General features: G+C 41.0%; 1 protein-coding gene across 1 annotated transcript in view; it reads left to right on the top strand.

Annotated features, from left to right (window-relative positions):
- Positions 1–5,217: 5,217 nt before the first annotated feature.
- Positions 5,218–20,548, top strand: part of LOC139454022 (zinc finger protein 236-like) — a 33,878-nt gene continuing 18,547 nt past the window's right edge. Inside the window, exons 1-8 of the mRNA XM_071235504.1 lie at positions 5,218–5,302; positions 8,565–8,827; positions 9,527–9,826; positions 11,542–11,678; positions 12,036–12,163; positions 13,134–13,291; positions 16,286–16,408; positions 19,983–20,162. Of these exons, the coding sequence (XP_071091605.1) occupies positions 5,251–5,302; positions 8,565–8,827; positions 9,527–9,826; positions 11,542–11,678; positions 12,036–12,163; positions 13,134–13,291; positions 16,286–16,408; positions 19,983–20,162 (1,341 nt within the window). The 5' untranslated portion in view covers positions 5,218–5,250. The remainder of the gene's footprint in view (positions 5,303–8,564; positions 8,828–9,526; positions 9,827–11,541; positions 11,679–12,035; positions 12,164–13,133; positions 13,292–16,285; positions 16,409–19,982; positions 20,163–20,548) is intronic.

Raw genomic sequence — 20,548 nt, 5'->3', positions numbered from 1 at the left:
AAAGAGATCTGGAACTTCAGTGTGGTGCATTACAGTGTGGTGCATTACAGTGTGGTGTATTACAGTGTTGTGCATTACAGTGTGGTGTATTACAGTGTTGTGCAGTACAGTGTTGTGTATTACAGTGTTGTGCATTACTGTGTGGTGAATTACAGTGTGGTGTATTACAGTGTTGTGCATTACAGTGTGGTGTATTACAGTGTGGTTTATTACAGTGTTGTGTATTACAGTGTTGTGTATTGCAGTGTTGTGCATTACAGCGTTGTGTATTACAGTGTTGTGCATTACAGTGTGATGTATTACAGTGTTGTGTATTACAGTGTTGTGCATTACAGTGTGATGTATTACAGTGGTGTGCATTTTAGTTTGGTGTATTACAGTGTGGTTTATTACAGTGTTGTGTATTACAGTGTGGTGTATTACAGTATGGTGTATTACAGTGTGGTGTATTACTGTGAAGTGCATAACACTGTGGTGTATTACTGTGAAGTGCATTACAGTGTTGTGTATTACAGTGTGGTGTACGCTGTTTGTTTGTTTGCACTCATCAATATGACGAATTATGACCCAGCTATATGACGGCGATCTGTAAATAATCGAGTCTGGACCAGACAATCCAGTGATTGACATCATGAGCATCGATCCATGCAATTCGGATACAATGACATGCATCAACCAAGTCAGCGAGTCTGAACACCCGATCCAGTTAGTCGCCTCTTAAGACAAGCATAGTCGCTTTTTATGGCAAGCGTGGGTTGCTGAAGATCTATTCTATCCCGGATCTTCACGGGCCCTCTACCTGGTACAAATCTAACTTTTATATCGTGACCATATAAAGGTTAGTTTCTCTTCCTGGTATAAAACTAACCTTTATATGGTGACGACAACCAACATCCTAAGTACACAGTTGTATTCATATACCCTGATGTTGTTAACTTACAATTTGCCGCGGTTTCAGCCAACAAACTGTGCATCGACCTAGACTTGCCCATTTTCATCGCTTGCTTCAGTTAACCTCATTTAATGAATGTCATTTATACCACGTGACTGTTGTGTTGACCCCACTCTCAACAATTGCCCATATTAAAACAGGTTTCTCCGTAACCCGCATCCAGGAATAAACTGTTCGGCGAAACTGTAGGAGAGAGAGTATATTCGGTATTGAAGGCCTCGTTTCATTTAGCATAGGTTTGTTTGTTGTTTAACGCCGCACTCTGCAATATTCCGGATATGTGACGGCAGTCTGCAAATAATCGTGTCTCAACTAGAAAATCCAGTGACTGAATTTATGAGCATCGATCCAAGCAATTGTATGGGATACGATGACACGCATCAACCAAATTGTGTCATGTGCTGGGCATAGGTTGTGCGCACATACAGAGCTGTGAGGTGAAATTGGGTTTAAAGTCGCGTCCACTTATATAGCGACGTGGATGCACGAGTGTGTGTGTGTGTGTGTGTGTGTGGCTGCTTGTACTAGGCCGGACTGATGCCGATTTATAGTGCTAGCCCACTGAGATACCATGCCGCAGATTAACATGAATACCCCACTCAGACACAGTATACTGACTCCGAGCCGACCAGTCCTTGCTTTAACCCCTTAATGCCGAGCGCCAGACAGGGTAACAAAAAGTACCATCTTTTAACGTCTTTTGGTATGACGCGGCCGGGGATCGAACCCCGGACGTTCCGCTCTCCGGGCGGACGCTCTACCACTAGACCAAGGAGGCGGTCACATACAGAGCGACTCTCCTTCAAACGACAAAAGCGTTTCATCCGTTTTGCTGGAGAAGCGTGACATGTGTAATCTTTAAATAGATATTTTACTTTTTTCAATTTCTTGTGGCATTGTTTCAGCAAGGAAGATAATATATCAAATTGTTCCAAAAAGAGCGGGAATGATGGCAATATTGTTTTTTTGCAGGAACAATTACGTTAAACAACTGAAAGTGGGGCAGAGATTTGCTTAAATTTGAGTCTAACTTTCTTTTAAGGTTACACATATAGGTTATAGTATGTTATATTGGTCACTGCCGAGTCCCAAACAGTCGCACTGCCCGTCACGTGATGAAATTGGCCGGGCGACCCGTTCCGCCTTCTAGCCTGTTAGAGGATATCACGAAACAGTTGAAACGCCTGTCTCCCATCTGCTCCAACCTCTGCTAAAACATTAGCTATGTCGGAAATAACAAGTTTGTCGTATGATAAATGCGCTCTCTTTACAGCTGATCGTACATCTAAAAAAAAAACCGGGATGAGTTCTTTCCTGATATTCCTCTCACTGTAAAGTCGTTCGTCACATGAAGTCTTTTCACTTTCAACTTTAGCCTTGCAGCATCTATAGAACACATGCCTTGTCTTTAAAAGAATTGACCTTTACAATGAGAGGCCATAATGTAGTTTTACATTTCTAATGTAGTTTTACATCTCAAATGGTGGACTCTTTCTGTATAGGAAACCTGTCGAAGTCCTGCAGTCCTAGTTTATCTAGGTTAAAGTCCTACGTTTCTCCATTTGCCCCGTCCAAGCCAGGAAATAGCTGAGTATTTCTCCTACTCTGAGCTTCTACATAGTCTGGATAGTCTACTTTATATTTAAGTTTATTATTTTCTTCTCGTATCACCTCCTGCTCTTTCTTTGGGCGAATTTATCAACGTTTCGGTTTTAAAAAATTCAATTCATTCCCTATAATTCTGAACATTTTTGCAACGTGCCTGTCCGAGCACTCCGTTTCCGATTCACTAGCGTCCGTGTGGTCCGTCAGTGATAGTCTTTACCCACCCCTGGCGTGTCTCCTTCGTGCTAGACTAACACTAAATCAATGAAAACATGTCGTTAAACTATTTGTGGGGGTGGGGGTGGTTTAAAGGAACTTTTCCTCTTCTGCTTTCCTATCGAAACATGTGACTTTTTAATAAAAGAAAAATAGTTCATAATTACTGATCGAAATGTACTTTATAATCTTATCGGGGGGCACGGGGGGACGGGGGGCCCAGTCGTCAAAGGCGCCGGGATTCGCTGTGCAGATTTGCGTCCCTTGGGCACGCCAGAAACCTATGATCGTGGGTTCGAATCCCGGTTCGCCCCGATTATTTTTCTAGGTTTGTCAGCACCATGTCCGTGCTCGTGGGTTTCACCGAAGTGGTAAACGTCTGAGACCTGTATCACTTCGGGCTTTCCTCCCACCTTAAGCTGACACGCCGCGATATAACTGGAATATTGTTAAAAGCGGCGTTAAACCACACTCACTCATTATAATCTTATCAGCGAGCGTCAATGGCGTGACCAGGTTATCTCCCCTCAATTGTACAAGCCAGCAGGGTGATTTTACGTCACACCATATTGATATCAGAAGCATCACAGAACCCTACCGACTCGAATATAATTGGAGTTGTTGCAGACATGCACCAACAGAGCAGAAATGTATTCGTTCTCAGTACATTCTCATTATGGGCATATCGTGGAACGGCATCAAAGCTACTGATTTCTGTCCAGAGAGGTGGGTGAATGTTGTTTGACAGCGCTTTTTGCCCAGATACAGAGTAACAGCGAGTGAATCATGTATGAGAGAGAGAGTGTATGTTGTTTAACGCCGCAACCAGCACTATTACAGCCATACGATGGCGGTCTGTACATAATCCAGACAATCCAGTGATTGACATCATGAGCATCGATCCACGCAATTTGGATACGATGACATGCATTCAACCAAGTCGGCGAGTCTGACCACCCGATCCCGTTAGTCGCCTCTTACAACAAGCATGGGTTGCTGCAGACTTTTTATAGCCCGGATCTTCACGGGTCGAACGTTGTTCGATAGCACTTCATGTCCAGATATTCAATGAGTGAATGTTGTTTTACGAATATTTACAAGTTGGGTAGTTGCAAAAATTGCTGAACATTTGCCCAGAAGTCACATAATGAATAGAGTGGGTGAATGTTGTTTACTCTTTCGTCTTAAACATTTTTAGTTACAAGTTATTGTTTCGTGTATTGGTTTCAATAAGTAATGTGACATTTAGGTGTCAAACAACTTTCCGACAGTACAATATGGGTTAGCGTTAATATGATATATAGCGAGGTTTCTGCTCCTTGGCGTCCTAATATTTGCTTTCTAACAAGTTCGTTTGTTTGCACCGTTTATTTGTGGTTTAATGTAACACAGAGAGGTATTCCAGACCTATGCGCTAAATGATAACAATCGAATATCAAATATAAATAATTCACTTCTCGGTTCACTAAAATAAGGAATTCTCCCTTAAAGTCATATCGCAACAAATAGGCTACCTAGAACCTACATATTCCCTATCACCTCTATCACACATTTAACCTTATGGATATATATCTCTTTGTGTTTGTGTGATGTTTCAGTAAAAGGTTTCAGTGCCTTGTGTCATTTAAATAAGATAAATATGACAAATAAAATATTCTCCCCCACGTACGCCTAGGCGACAAAATCAAGAAAGCAGCTAAGTCCGGAGTCTGGGTGTTTGTTATTATTATTAGTTACATCGTCCTTTGCTTCAATCCCGTGGCGGATCGTTCCAAGGGAGACAATTCGTCATTTGATTAGAAATATGACCTCAGGATATGAAGCATTATATTTTTAAAAAAAGGACAGCTGTGTAATAACTGTCAACAGCTTCGAAGATTAGGCCGGAAACGAATGACACTGTAAAATGGAACATTATCCAAAAATGAGCACCTGCTTTGTTATACCATATCTACTGCATAAACTATTACATATCATTAAAGCTTAACTAGCCTATGTGATTTCAAGGTGAACTTTCAACATTACGACAGTATCAACTTTTTCAATACAAAACAAGTGTTTACTATATTTTGCTTCCCATGAGAAAGATTTGCCTGACAAGACGCCCACACACTTATTGTGCTGTCTGTTCACCGGTGTGAAAATAGTCCAAGTGGTGATTACAACGGAATATAACATGTAGGGTGTCTATTTTGTTGTTCCTATCGTGTAATAATGACCCTCTTGTCCTTCGAGATGCAGAAAATCCTCCATAAAGAAACGCCTGTGTATCCGCTGTAATTACTCCTCCTGTTAATTAGTCTTTACAAATCTTTCAATGCTATGGGATTAGCTCAAAGCTTAGGAACCGTGCACTGAATGAAAAAGATCCGACAAATATTACCAATCTGTCAACATCCGGGTCACTAGCTCCATGGAGCCTCGTTATGATGTCAGCGTACTGATCACCGCCATTTTGGTTATAATTTGGCGAAAATATGTCCATAGAAGCTCATCCTGTAACTCATATACAGGTTGAAAATGTATCTGGTAAGATTAAACAGACGCAATGAGACTTCATTTCTTAAAGTAAAGAACAGTGTAATCCAAACTATGGTTGATGACCTAGTTAGAACGTGTTAATTTGGGTGTAGTTCCACAACCTTCTTACTCGCCCCGAAATACTTGGCGCAGTAATACGCTTCAATACATGAGGGAAGGTATTCCTACTCCCTAAGTTAGTTCCTCGGCTCATTGTACCGCCGCGGATGTTAGCGAAATGATCTGTGGTGAATGTTATCTACCTTAAAGTCAAGAATATGGTGTAAACTTTAATATCATTGCCGAGGCCATATTCTTTCCTCCCAAACCGAGGACATCGAGTATGATGGTTCAAGTGCTTGCTTCAAGCGCCGGCTTTGCCCACGGAACACAAGACATGTTGAAAAAGTTAATAAAGTTCCCCACATATTACTCCTATGTTTCGTAGATATCATGTTGCATTGGTTGTCCCACATATTTGTCTCAGAGCCATTACTGAAATGTGTGTCTTGAAGTGGTAGATATACTGTTCATGAGTTGAAGTCATGGTGGGGAGTAAAATCGTCAGGGTAAACATGGTACAATGTTGGCTAGATCTATATCTAGACCCAAATGCCCCTTACACCCCATGTGTTTATTTATTTGTTATTGTGTTAACCATCTGTGGATGAGACAGAAAGATTGGCTTTTACCACTTTGGACCATTATTTCAAGCATATAAAACAATTTCAAAAGCTCACAAACATTGTAAACTTGAAACACATTTGGCCTGTTCCTATTATTGTTTTGTATTCTTTCACTTACAGTACTCTTCTGAACAACAGTGAATTGAAATGAATTCTTGGATTTGCAGAATGTTGCCACCTTTGCAAAGAAACGAAATGTTTTGTGATCACTGATAAAACATGCCATCACAGTAGCCAGTTATTGTACACAGTCTCGATTATAGCCAACTGTTATGATTAAAAAGATTCATTAAGACAGAAGTAAACAGACTGACTGAGAAAATGAACTTAAGAGGCAAATACAAACATTTCTCTAAAATGTTATGAAATCTTGACTTTTCCCAAGTCATCTGAAGTTGAATATTAGCACACTCTTTAATCATTTGCTAATATTAGCGAAGCTGTTTATACAAAAGACACAACACATTTTTGTAAGATAAAGGCCCACAAAATATTGTTTCATCAAAGAGTTTCTAATTGGTTTTTGAAATTCAACTAAAAGCACATCATCGATCATGTTTAGTATCATATCCAGACTGACCTGATTTGGCCGGACACAGTTCTGGGGTCTGTTCCTCAAAGCTATTGTAGCATAGTGTTAACAGAGCTCCAGATAAGCTGCGTATATACGTAAAATAGGCATCAGAAATGCAGAAATATGCAGTAAAATATAAAGTATCAAATACGCAACGAACATTACAGATACGCTACAAAAATAAAACTTGTTCGTATCATCAAAATATTGTGAAGTAACCCTGCGTATTCGATTAGCAAATCAGCAACTTATTTTGAAGTTATAAACGGGCATTCAGTCAACCTTGATAAACTCCATGATGATAGTTACATCATGATCATTTGCCATCACACTTTCTTGTGGAAGTATCTTGGTATTTTTGAGTCCTTTAAAGCTCTCGAACCCACACGACACCAGTTTGCAGGGACTAGATGAATAGCGTTTTTAAATATTTAACTTTAATACCCACATGTGTAAAAACTAGTGGGTTACAGAAATTTGAATACCCAGATAGAATTACTGATACCCAATGATTTTAAAATGCATGGGTAAAATACCCACAACACCAAAAGCTAATCTGGAGGTCTGTGTTAATGATTGTAACTCCCATACTTAATATAGACTTATGACTGACGTGCTACGTTTGCTTTGTGGAACAGGCCGCTGACTGTCGTCAAACATTGCTCTCACATGTGATTTTACTCTTACAAGTCACTGGGTCTTTTTGCATATGTTTCTTTATCTGTTTTAACACATATTTTAAATTCCTGATGGTATGTTTTATTCAGTACTTTGTATAAATACTATTATTTAATGGAAATAAAACTACCACAAAAAAAATTACCTTATGCAAGAATGAAGCTTAAGTTTCTAAGTAAAAAATTGATAAAATCTTGAAAATGTGCTTATCTGTTTTTCTCTAGTAAAATCATTGAATTATAAAGCACATCAAAGAGGGCTATGCTCAAACCACATTACAGTTATAACTCTATGTTGCATGTCAATTCACTGCCCAATAGTTAAGGTATCATAAGGACTAGTAGAAATTTGCCCTTTTATAGGGATTTGCTTTATGTTATTATAAGAACTAGCAATATAAGCAACAAACCAACCAACCAACCAGTAGATCTCGAATCAGTGGATAATTATAAGCAATCGATCGATGGACTTTCAAAGTAATGTTCCCAATCTGCAACACTTTGTTCTTGGTAAATCACACCCGATATTGTCAGAATGCAAGATGTGACCTAACAAATATTTGCATCTGTGATATGAATTGTACAAGGGAGATAACTCTGTATGTTAAGTCAATCAGCTTACACCTCCGTTAGTTTTAGTGATATGGTTGGTGCACATGGATTTCCAAGATATCCAGGCTCCCCCTAAATGCAGTTCATAACAATGTTACTTCATCCCTTTATCTGTTACACTGCCTCTCGAATGCATTTATCCTTTTAATTCTGAATTTATTTCTTTGTTTGCAGCTCACAGTTTCTTTCCAAAAAAATTATGAAAAAGAGTTTTCATTTCAGTTATAAATGAACTTTAACGTTAATCAGTGATATACCGGTAGCCAGACAAGTAACTCATTAATTTGTCGTTTTGAGGAAACAACCCAAGCTGAATAGTTCTTTCTATTTTGTTTAAACTTTCTGCTCTGCCCATACTAAAAGCTCTCTTGCAATGTTTGTTTGTTCTTCTGTGGAAAGATATGACAAACAGTGACATGGTATCTCAGTGGGCTAGCACCATAAAACAGGCATTCGTCCTGACTTGTACAAGCAGACACACACACACATATATGCACATCGCTATATAAGTGCAATAATTTTTAAAGCGACGTCAAACCCTATTTGACCTCACTCATAACACCACATGACAAACTAGCATTATGATATACAGTTACACAACAGTAGACCACCCAATGAAAACATAATTCAGGAATCAATTCTGAGGCTTTAGGTAATGTTTTAATCTTTTTAGAAATGAACAGTTTTACCATGTATGTTTTTTTCAACCTTTATAATTTCAGTTGCAGATTATGCCCAGTATATCACCCATGCGACGCCGGTACATGTTATGACAGATGGCGGCCCAGAGGGCGCCACCATGACTTTCATCGAGCACACAGTGCTCGATGCCAACCAGGTCTTGGAGCCACACCAAACCATCGAGGTCTACCAAGCCATTCAGCAGGGTGTCCTCGAACAGGTGGTGTTGGAACAGCCAATCATTGCACAGATATCAAACGGTGCAGGTGATGTGCAATCAGATATCAAACCACCTGTTGGCAAGGTAAGCAGATCATTTCGAAAAGTTATTTTTTTATGTCAAAATATTTTTACCTTGTGGATTTGCGTTTAAGCTCGAAAAATAATTATTCCTTCAATTGGTAATATGATCTGAAATATTTTGATACACAGTATTAATTCAGCAACATTTCATGGTTTCTTACCGGTCATGAAATCCCAGAAAAGTCATTTAGTTTGAGTTTCAGTTTTCCAAGCCTGGACTAGTTTTGGAAAATAGAAAATTGTTATGAAGTCAGAAAAATAATATTTTTGTATGTGTAAATTGTTTCTGGTGATATATCAGCAACAGAAAAAGAAATAAAACTCAACCATCGTCTGTTTTTCCTTGTTTACACTGGGGCGGTTGGGTAGCCTAGTGGTTAAAGCGGTGGCTTGTCACACCGAAGACCCTGGTTCAAATCCCTAAATGGGTACAATATGTGAAGCCCATTTTCTTGTGTCCCCAGGCATGATATTGCTGAAATATTGCTAAAAGCGACATAAAACCATACTCACTCCCTCACTTGTTAACACATCTCAAAGTTTTTGTTGTGATTTTTATTGATATAGTATCCTGGAAAAACTAGCATAATTCCCTGGAAAAGTCATGGAAAAGTAATTTGAATGTTGTAAAAAGAGTGTAAGTGTGACATTCACAGACCAAACGTACAGATGTTTTCTGCAACCAGTTTAACTATTACAGGGCCCGTTCAACTGTGAACTGTGTGACAAGATCTTCAAGAAATGGAACCAGCTGCAGCGTCACATGAAAACCCACGATGAGGACAAACCATTTCGATGTCTACAGTGTCCTGTGTCCTTCAACATGGAGGACAACCTCATCCTCCACCAGGCCACACACGTGGCAGAGAACGGTGTCCCCACATGTCCCGAGTGCAACAAGAAGTTCTCGCGGGTTGCCAGTCTCAAGGCTCACATAATGATGCACGAGAAGGAGGAGAACTTGATGTGCCCAGAGTGTGGAGACGAGTTTAGTGTACAGGTAAGTTCCAGGGCTACCATTGGTTCCCCATGTGAAGATCTATGTAAGAATTAGTCTCCAACAATCCATGATTCTTGTAAAAGGCGACCACCGGGATCAGATGGTCAGGCTCGCTTACTTGGTTGATGCATGTCATTGTATCCTAGTTGTGTAGATCAAGGCTCGTGTCAATCGCTGGATTGTCTGTCCTGACTTATTATTTACAGAATGAGAATATTCCTGAGTGCAGCATGAAACAACAAACGACAAAATTAACATTGGCTGAATGTGATGCATGTTTCTGTTTGGAACAAACTGTGCACTTTTGTTCACCTTCCACTGTCAGTTTTCCATCTGTCGGGCCACAGCGGACGCATATGCTAAAAGGCTGCACAATTAGTTGTGCAGAGTTGTGTCCCTTTGCCAGGATCTGCTGGTCACAGGTTTTAATCCTCAGTTGGCCTTGAATTGTGACCCTTGGCTTGTCATGCCCATATCAGAGCTCCTGGGTTTCAGGATATATGTCATGTACATTATTATGTCAACAAAATATTGTTCAAAGCAGCCGTAAAGCCAATTCTTTTTATGCACAGTGCCGTTCAACAAAATAATCTTGGCATGCTTACCATGGAGTTTTCTTCAAATATGGTTATTCCTCTAAAGATTTTCTTAACATGTTATCCCATATTTTCCAAAAAATGATTGGTTGAAAGAATGTGCTCACCAATGAATCCTATAGCATGGAGCCTTGTTTCATTTTGGTATCATAGTTTTATATCATCATTTTGGTATCATAGTTTCGTACCAATGTGTTTTCTATCATAGTTTCATACCATCATGTTTGTATCATAGTTTCATACCATCATGTTGGTATCATAGTTTTGTACCAATATGTTTGTATCATAGTTTCGTACCATCATGTTGGTATCATAGTTTCGTACCAATATGTTGGTATCATAGTTTCATACCATCATGTTGGTATCATAGATTCATACCATCATGTTGGTATCATAGTTTTGTACCAATATGTTTATATCATAGTTTTGTATCAATATGTTTGTATCATAGTTTTGAACCATCATGTTTGTATCATAGTTTCATAAAATCATGTTGGTATCATAGTTTCATACCATCATGTTGGTATCATAGTTTCATACCATCATGTTGGTATCATAGTTTCGTACCAATATGTTGGTATCTTAGTTTCGTACCATCATGTTGGTATCATAGTTTCATACCATCATTTTGGTATCATAGTTTCACACCATCATTTAGGTATCATAGTTTCATAATGGTATCATAGTTTCATACCATCATGTTGGTATCGAAGTTTCATACCAATATGTTGGTATCATTTTCAAACCATCATGTTGGTACCATAGGGTCTTACCATTATGTTGGTATGAATTTGTTTAATCAGAACATGATGTGCATATGATATATTAAACTTCCTACTGGTAGGCCAAGTGGTCTAAAGAACTGAAACATTGAATTGTATCCCTTTGCTTATTGTTGATATGTATCCCATGTTCACCCTGCTGCTGCATCTACAACCTGCATCATTCTGGACTTTCTCTTGCATCAACATGATAGTGTGTTTTTAAAATACCCATTAAACTTGACCCACTCAACTCTGGGAAGACCAATTGTTTGGGTATTTGTTTATACAGTATATATACACTGATGTAGGAAAGCATGTAGTTGTACTGTAGTGTTGTCTCACCATGTGATTTCAGAGTCAGCTGGATCGACACATGCAGGAACACCGAGAGGAACACGAGGGAGCAAGACGGCATGCATGTCGGCAGTGTAACCAAGACTTCTCCAAACTCTCCCTGCTCCGGGAACACATGAAACAGCATTACAAAATCAAGTATGATCAGATGAATTCTGTAGTTGATTCTGTTGTTTACCATGATTACAGGGTATCTTATCCACCACTGGGATACTGCTTTAGAATCAGCCCTATTAACCAATGCTTTTCAGGTGACAAGGGCGGTCGGGTAGCCTAGTGGTTAAAGCTTTGGCTTGTCACGCCGAAGACCCCGGTTCGATTCCCGACATGGGTACAATGTGTGAAGCTCATTTCTGGTGTCCCCCGCCATGACATTGCTGGAATATTGCTAAAAGAGGGGTAAAACCATACTCACTCACTCACTCACTCACTCACTCACTCGGTTGTCCAGCTCAGTGATCGGACTTGTTGTTTATTTGATGGTATTGTTTGCAGGGCGTCTCTGTCTCATCGAACATACAAGAGGAACATCGATCGCTCTTCCTTCCATCATAAATGCAAACACTGCACCAAGACATTTCAGAAGCCCAGTCAACTGCTGAGACATGAGAGAATACACACAGGTAGGCCTGCGAAGATCCAAGGTAGAATCCCATGCTTGCTGTAAAAGGTGACTATGCTTGTCTTAAGAGGCAGCTAACGGGATCGGGTGGTCAGAATCACTGACTTGGTTGATGCATGTCATCGATCCCATTTGTGTGAATCGATGCTCATGTTGTCAATCACTGGATTGTCTGGTCCAGACTCCATTATTTACAGACCGCCGTCATATAGCTGGAATGTTGCTGAGTGCGGTGTTAAACAACAAACAAAACAAACAAACAAACACACTCACAGATAGGTTACTGAGACATGAGAGAAAACACACAGGTAGGTTACTGAGACATGAGAGAATAAACACAGGTAGGTTACTGAGACATGAGAGAATACTCACAGGTAGGTTACTGAGACATGGGAGAATAAACACAGGTAGGTTACAGAGACATGGGAGAATAAGCATAGGTAGGTTACTGAGACATGAGAGAATAAACACAGGTAGGTTACTGAGACATGGGAGAATAAACACAGGTAGGTTACTGAGACAGGAGAGAATAAACACAGGTAGGTTACTGAGACATGAGAGAATACTCACAGGTAGGTTACTGAGACATGAGAGACTAAGCACAGGTAGGTTACTGAGACATGGGAGAAAACACACAGGTAGGTTACTGAGACATGAGAGAATAAACACAGGTAGGTTACTGAGACATGGGAGAATAAACACAGGTAGGTTACTGAGACATGAGAGAATAAACACAGGTAGGTTACTGAGACATGAGAGAATACTCACAGGTAGGTTACTGAGACATGAGAGAATAAGCACAGGTAGGTTACTGAGACATGGGAGAAAACACACAGGTAGGTTACTGAGACATGGGAGAATAAGCACAGGTAGGTTACTGAGACATGGGAGAATAAACACAGGCAGGTTATTGAGATGTTGGAGAATGCTTAGTCTGTGTGCACTTATGTTTTCCTATGGGACTGTTTTAGGTGAGCGTCCTTTCAAGTGTAAGATCTGCAATAAGGCTTTCAACCAGAAAGGAGCACTACAGATCCACACCAGCAAACACACTGGAGAAAAACCTCACATGTGTGAATTCTGTCCCATGACATTTGCTCAGAAAGGAAATCTGCGAGCACATATTCAGGTATGGAAACATGCGGGCTGTTGTCAAGTAGGTGGAACATGTTTGGTAGTAGTGATATCAACCACCACTGATTTGTCTGTCCCAGATTTTTTTATTTAAAGGCCAACGTGCTATAGCAGGAACATTACTGACTGTTCTCACCATTCATTCACTCATCTTAGTTTTGTCACAAGCCAAGGAAAACTTTCAATAACCATAATTTTTATACTTATCCTATCTCACACCATGCATTGCTTCCTTCTTCTCTCGATCCTAATGTGGAAACGTACTTGAACAAAGTTTCCAGCTTCTAAAATCATTTCACCTGAACACATCCCAGCATCACCATGGTCACCACCCAAACAAATGGGTTGTGCACTGTATTCCTCGGTGTGTTACCTTACACAACTTGATCACCTGACGACCCCTGCCCTATTACTATCATCACCACCGTTTTTTGGTGTTTTTGAGAGCTTCCTTGTTATCATTTCAACATCTATGAAGAGAATGGGAACTGATCATGAAAAACACCTGGCCTACAGAACTTGCAGACATACTTATTCCTTAGCCGATCCACATGATCACATGCTGTGATTGCCGCAGCCTTTGCAAACCGGACCACAGTTGCATGCAATGCTCCTAACTCTCTGAGGCAGCTTTCCTTACACACACTTATGTAAATGTCAGAAATGTAATCTCAACTGCTGATCTATTGAATCCAAGGATGCTGAACAAGGGCCTTCCTCTGCCAAGAAACCCAAGCATGTAACCAAGCCAGCTATTCTTTCTACAGTTGCAGTCTTCAAGCCACCTACATCTACCATACCTTTGTTATCCATAGAAGACAACACTGTTTCAATCAGCTTCTCCGTGAACCAAAGCAAACAGTCTTCTGTCTCCCATGAGCCCGATACCACACCGACAATGCTTCAGCCTGCAGCCACGGATGTTCGCACAGTCTTGAGTGAGGACAGTATGTCTACGCCACCTACAACTATTCCTTCTGTCGACACTCACCGCGCTCTTCAACCATCATCCAAGAGTCGCTTATCATCCCCCGCTCCTCCTTGATGTTCAAGTTATCAACAAACAGACTGCCTCGTCACAGGACACAAGCATTCCCAAGAGGATGCTGTCAGTTTTGACTTCACCGGGGATTGATCCTGCACATTTGCCCTCTCCAACTATGGGAAGAAAAAACCTTGGATAAGGATCGTCATTCAAAGAATCGCCGTCTGAAGGATCAACATTCTTGGGATCGAGCATCCAAGGATTGACATTTGAGGGATCGACATTCCAGATCTATGGATTGACATTCATGGGCTTGACGTTCACAGGATTGAGGTTCTACAGGTCAACCTCACGACAAGACACCCTTATAAGAGGTACGTCGCATTGATCCACGAGAAATTTTTGGGCATCATGAATCTCATTTCTCACCATGCATGGCACCATCACCCCTCTTCACTGTACTGTCTCCTCCAGTACTGCCAGTGGGAACCAAATGCCATGGTCTTCCCCGTACCTGTTTGCCAACAGAATTCAATATGTTGCCCATGACATCACCCGAGATGAGCGAGCACCTCGAGGAACAACAAAAGAAATAGCACCATTGACCTCAATTTAACCCATTACAGCATGACCTCCATGAGATCATTGTGTCAGTTCTTTTCGCAACAGAGGTTGCAGCCGCCAAGGACAACATAGCTTCCTCTCATCGGCTACAGGACAACTGGGACCTTCCGTCCCCAGCCATGCCTATTGAAGAGACTCCTGTAGGCAGAAAACTGGACCATACTGGCCGACCCCTTCGATTGCCATTATCAGGGACTCCTCCAACCACGTCCACGCCCCGTCAGAGGGAGTATTCGTCCAGCCATCTTCCTGTATGTTGATCTCCAAAACCAGCCATAGACTGTCTTGGTCCCAGCCCATGTACCCCCGCATTTTATTCACCGATTTTTCTTGACCCGAAGAAAGACAGTGTGAAGCTCCATATGATCTTCAACATGAAGACATTCAAAGTGCTGTACCTGCCATGTTTTCACTTGACATCCATCGCACTACACTGAAACAATTATCCCGACAGGGACCACATGGTCAGTCTGTTCCTGCATGATGCGTATCTTCACGTATCTGCATTGGTGGCTTGTGAATTCGAATGTTTGCGCCTGAGTCTCTTTGTGGCCGTTCACTCCACTATCAATGGAAGCAGCTTTTCTTCAGGCCTCATGGCTTTTTTACCTGTATTATCAAAGTTCCGATCATGAAGTTCCTCCATGTTTAACAGATCATCTTCGAGGCATATATCGACGACTGTATTCAAACCCACACAGATCCAGACACCCTCGTGCAACACCTAGAGTTCACACAGTAGCTTTTTCATTAGCTAGGCTGGCTTGTGAATGTTGTGAAGTCCAATAAGACTCCCACTCAATGTCTCCCATTCATCGGTGCTCTATTCAATACCAAACAGGGCATGATGTTTGTTCACCCAGACAGGTGGTTGAAGATAAAACGTTTAGTCCCACAGTTGTAGTCTAATACAGTCTTGGGTACCTGCGCCCCACTGTCAAACCTTGGGATAAATGCACAGTGTGAGATAGGATAAGTTTAAAAATTATATTGTATACTTATCCTATCTCACACGCTATATGCCCTCCCAACCATCCCTGCATCACAGCTCCTCTTGCCTGTCAGCTCTAAGGAAGAGAATGATGTGGCAAGGGTTGTCAGGTGATCAAGTCATGTAACATCACATGCACAGGATTACAGTATGTTTAGGTGGTGACCATGGTGATGCAGGGGATGTGTTCAGGTAAAATGTTTTCAGAAGCTGGAAACTTTGTTCAAGCACGTTTCCTCGTAAGGATCAAAAGAAGAAGGAAGAAATGCATAGTGTGAGATAGGATAAGTATATAGATATACAAATTAATGTAAACTTTACAAATTCATCTGATATTGAACAGTTGAATTGTAGCAAGATCAAATCATGAGTTTTTTTCATTATTTCAGCGTGTGCACAATATTGCCAAAGATGGAAGTCGACCAACTTTTGAGTGTGAAGAGTGCAGCTGTGTCTTCAAGAAACTGGGGAGCCTAAACGCCCACATTAGCAGGGCGCACTCCGACACATCGGTATGTCCTACAAGAGCCTATTTCACTGCCATTGTTGTGTGTTGTTTGTGAGATGCTTATCTATATATGTTGAGAATCCATTGTATCAATATTGTTGATTCCAGTGATCAGTATTCATCAGTAAGTCACAAGCCTCATATGTTCACAGAAGTTATGCTTTATTGTGTAATGTCATTCATGTTCCTTGAAATAGCAAACTTCAATGCATACTTTGTTATGTAACTGTAATATTTTGCCAATTAATTTTACCTTCTTTGTTTTTCATGAACACATGTGACTCATTTAATTCATAAATTGTAGATATATATTTTGGATTCAGGGTTGAAACTTTCAATTTTACCTTATCCTTACTCATACGAATTGATTATCGCCTCTCATTTTTGAAAGGTAGTGGAAACTTCTTGTCCTGTTTTCCCAGAGAACAGAGAAAACATCTCGCCCAAATGCACCTCTGATCCGCAGAGGTGTACCAGAGCCACGTGACCAAGGCCGGCAATTCGTAACTCGCCATCTGTCTAGTTGGGAACTTTTTTCTGGGCTTCATAATCCAAGCCATCCGTTCAAAATTAACCTTTTTCAATAAAGATGTTTGCTCGGATTGTATTCTTTACTATTCTAAATATCATATCTAATGATTATTATGGGATGGAGTTCATACGTCTGACCGTCTGCTTCTCAAAGGGGACAAGTTTTATCAAAACCTGTGTAATTCAGAGGAAAGAGATTATACACACTGATGTTACTGGTCATGATCTCAAATGAGTTCGAAAATTGATGTCGTAAATTCATTTTCTACAGAGTTATAGCCCTTGCTCTGTACTTTTCAGCTTAATGCATACTGCGTGAAATTGGGACAAGTTTTCTCAGAAACTACTGAAGTTACATGAATGATAGTCTTCATGCTTATTAGTGGCGTAGCTACCACGTAGCACAAAAAGCAAGTGCTTACACTTTGAAATCATTACAAAAATAATGTAAAATAAAATAATTTATGAAAGGTACTTAAGTGTGTTCTTCTTTCAGGTCGTTTGTTATAGTTACATGATCTTTGGTTCATTTACAGGTTGACCCACCTACCAGTGTCAAAATTGTCGTTGATGAGTTGGTATGACATTGTTGTTTGGTTGTTACATTTCCTTTACCCTTTTTGCGAATACCTGGTGTCGCAACTGATTTTCAGTGGTCCATTCATATTATTGTCACAGCTCTTTTGCCCTTTACACCAAGTAGAATCTTTTGGATAATCAGGTGGATAATATAGAGTGGTTATTCTCTTGCATTGACAATTTTTGTGTATATTAATTTCACATTTAATCATTTTTTCTGATGACATAAAGTAGCCCAAGTGCCAGTCTCTTCTAAAGCCTTTATTGGACTCTTGTTTATAATTTATATTCACTACTATATGAACAAACAAAAGTGTAAAGTGCTCCATGGCGGGGTACTGATAATGCTGTTTTCCTGTTTAATTTTGCCTTCGTTGGGTTTATTTTCCTCGTCCGCCATTGCTAATGGAAGGTTCTCCCATTTGGAATTTCTTTGGCCCCGTGGCTATTTATGCACCTCACCAAGCCCATCGTCCAATTCCTACACATTCCAGGCATCATCTTCGAATGCAACATCGACGACTGCATTCAGGCCAGTGAAGATCTGGGCATTCTTCTCCTGCATCTCACTTTCCTTTTCATCCACTCGGCTGGCTGGTCAACCCAAAAAAATCAGAAAGGATTCTGAATCAATGTATTCAGTTTATCGGAGCCCTGTTCGACACTGCAAGGCAAGAAGTTCCTGCCCCGGGATCGTTGCGATCGATTCAACACCTTGTTCCATTGGCACTCAGTTACTCATTCTGTGTCTAGGGCAACAACTTTGTTGTCTCCTGATGTCTGCACAGGCTTTCAACAGGAGAGACAATTTCAGCAACCAATTCAGTGTTTTCTCAAGCCCTGCCTTCAGAATGATGATTGTCAGGTTCTAAGTTCCATGACGAATCACCCACGGCTACATCTCCAATGGCTGCTTGTACCGTCGAACGTCCATGTGGCTGTTTATCCTGACTCTTCATCTACTCTTCCAAGGGATGGGGAGCTCTTTGTCAGGAACTACAAGTGACAGGGCGGTAGTCTCTCAAAGAAATAACTTAGAGTTCAAAGCAGTGTCACATTGGGCAACACTTATTTGTGCACCCAGTCTGATGATCCAGTCAGACAACCTATCCGTTGTCTTGTACGTAAACAAGATGGGCTCCACCAACTTCTTGTCACTACCGTCTCTGGCACTTGACTTTTTTCAATTCATCGACTCACAACATTCAAGTTTAGGGCGAAACACATCCCCAACATCTTAGCCGCCTACCTGTCCTGACCCGACAAACCGTCTCCCACGGTATGGTGCCTACATCCAATGATCTTCCAGGGTATTTGCATGTTATTTCTGTCTCCCAACGTTGATATTTTTGCAACCCGCTTCAATACTTAGCTTTCCCGGTTCATATCTCATATCCCCCAACCTCAGGCTTGAGACCATGACACATGAGCAATCTCGTGTGAGGGCCTACAAGCTTATGCAGTTCCCCCACCGGTGTTCTACCATTGGCCACACTCATCCAACTTGCAGACAGAAGATTTCATCATCTACGGGACGACCTTCTTCAACCTCACTCCCCCTTGCTCCACTCGTCGCCGGCAACCCTCAATCCGTGCATCTGGCTCATTCACAGAAATCCCTTGTTGCAAGGGTTACTCCAGAAAGGTAGCCAAGATCATTTTTGAGGCTCATAGATCTTCAACCAAGTCCCTGTCTGACCATAAGTGGAAGGCTTTTGAGGCCTACTGTTAAACACATGATATTTCTACACCCGCTACTGCTTCTCCACAACAAATTGCTGAATACCTACCATCTCCGGTAGTCTAAGGCGCTGCGATTTGCTGTGCAGAGTTCATCCCTTGGGCACGCAAGAAACCTACGATTGTGGGTTCAAATCCCGGTTCGCCCCGATTATGTTTCTAGGTTTGTCACATCATACCCGTGCTCATGGGTTTCTCTGAAGTGGTAAACATCTGAGACCTGCATCATTTTGGGCTTTCCTCCCACATGAAGCTGACATGCCGCTATATAACTGGAATACTGTCAAAAGTGTTGTTAAACCCAACTCATTCACTCAATTATGGAAGGATGTTTCTGAAAATCCGATCCACTGATGTGTTTTTGGGTAGGACAGATTGACGAGTTACCGGTCTTGGTCATGTGCTTTCGTGCGCCTGTGTGGAGCGGGGGTGCATTTGGGTGAGATGTTTCCTCTGTTGTCCAGGACAGGAAGTTTCCACTACCTTTTGGAAATGAGATGAGATAAGCAATTAGTATTACTGGTAGACAGGATATGTATAAACCCTTTACCCTTAAAAATACATTATTGGGGGTATTCAAGATTCTTAATGCAAATTGCTTTTACAGGATTCTAAGATGAAACAAAAACAGATCTGTCTGTACCAAATGTCTAGTAATTGGAATGATTGAGCTAAACCTGAATTTACAAGTTATGATAGACATATTACACAAACCCTGGTCTGTTTAGGATTTGCCAACTCAGGTAGAAGTGAGACGAGTTGGTGCAGAAGAAGCCAAGAGTCTCAATGAAACTGTTATACAACAACTCTTGGAGCTGTCAGACCAGGCCGCCGTCATGGACGGCACCGATGATGAGCAAGTCCAGGACCAGGACATCCGACAGAAGCAGGTGCTTGACCAGGAGCAGGTGAGAAGTGTGGACATGCACCTGACTGATATAACTGGATCCTTGACTAGGTCCTCCCGTGGGCTTTCTGGGTTAGAATGGGTCCCCAGTAACCTGTGTTGGTTGTAAGAGGCTCCCTAATAAATCGGGTGGTTAGACTCTGGGCTGTATGGTACTAGTTTCAAACTGGCTAACTTCCATTCCAGACTACACTTTGAAAAATAATTTGACAAAGTTCTTGATTCAAAGTTTGATAACTGAACAAAACAACATTCTCAAATGACTAATAGATGGCCGAAATTGTATCAAATTTTTAACCCATTGAAGCGAGAGACGATTTTGACTGAATCAGACGTCAAGCCCATAACTGTCTCTTGGAGTACCTTGTGTTAACCTTTTTGAAGGTG

This window comes from Haliotis cracherodii, unplaced genomic scaffold (genome assembly GCF_022045235.1).
Source record: "Haliotis cracherodii isolate W230 unplaced genomic scaffold, xgHalCrac1.p SCAF_10, whole genome shotgun sequence".
NCBI classification, from domain to species: domain Eukaryota; kingdom Metazoa; phylum Mollusca; class Gastropoda; order Lepetellida; family Haliotidae; genus Haliotis; species Haliotis cracherodii.
This window is presented reverse-complemented; position numbering and strand designations above follow the sequence as displayed.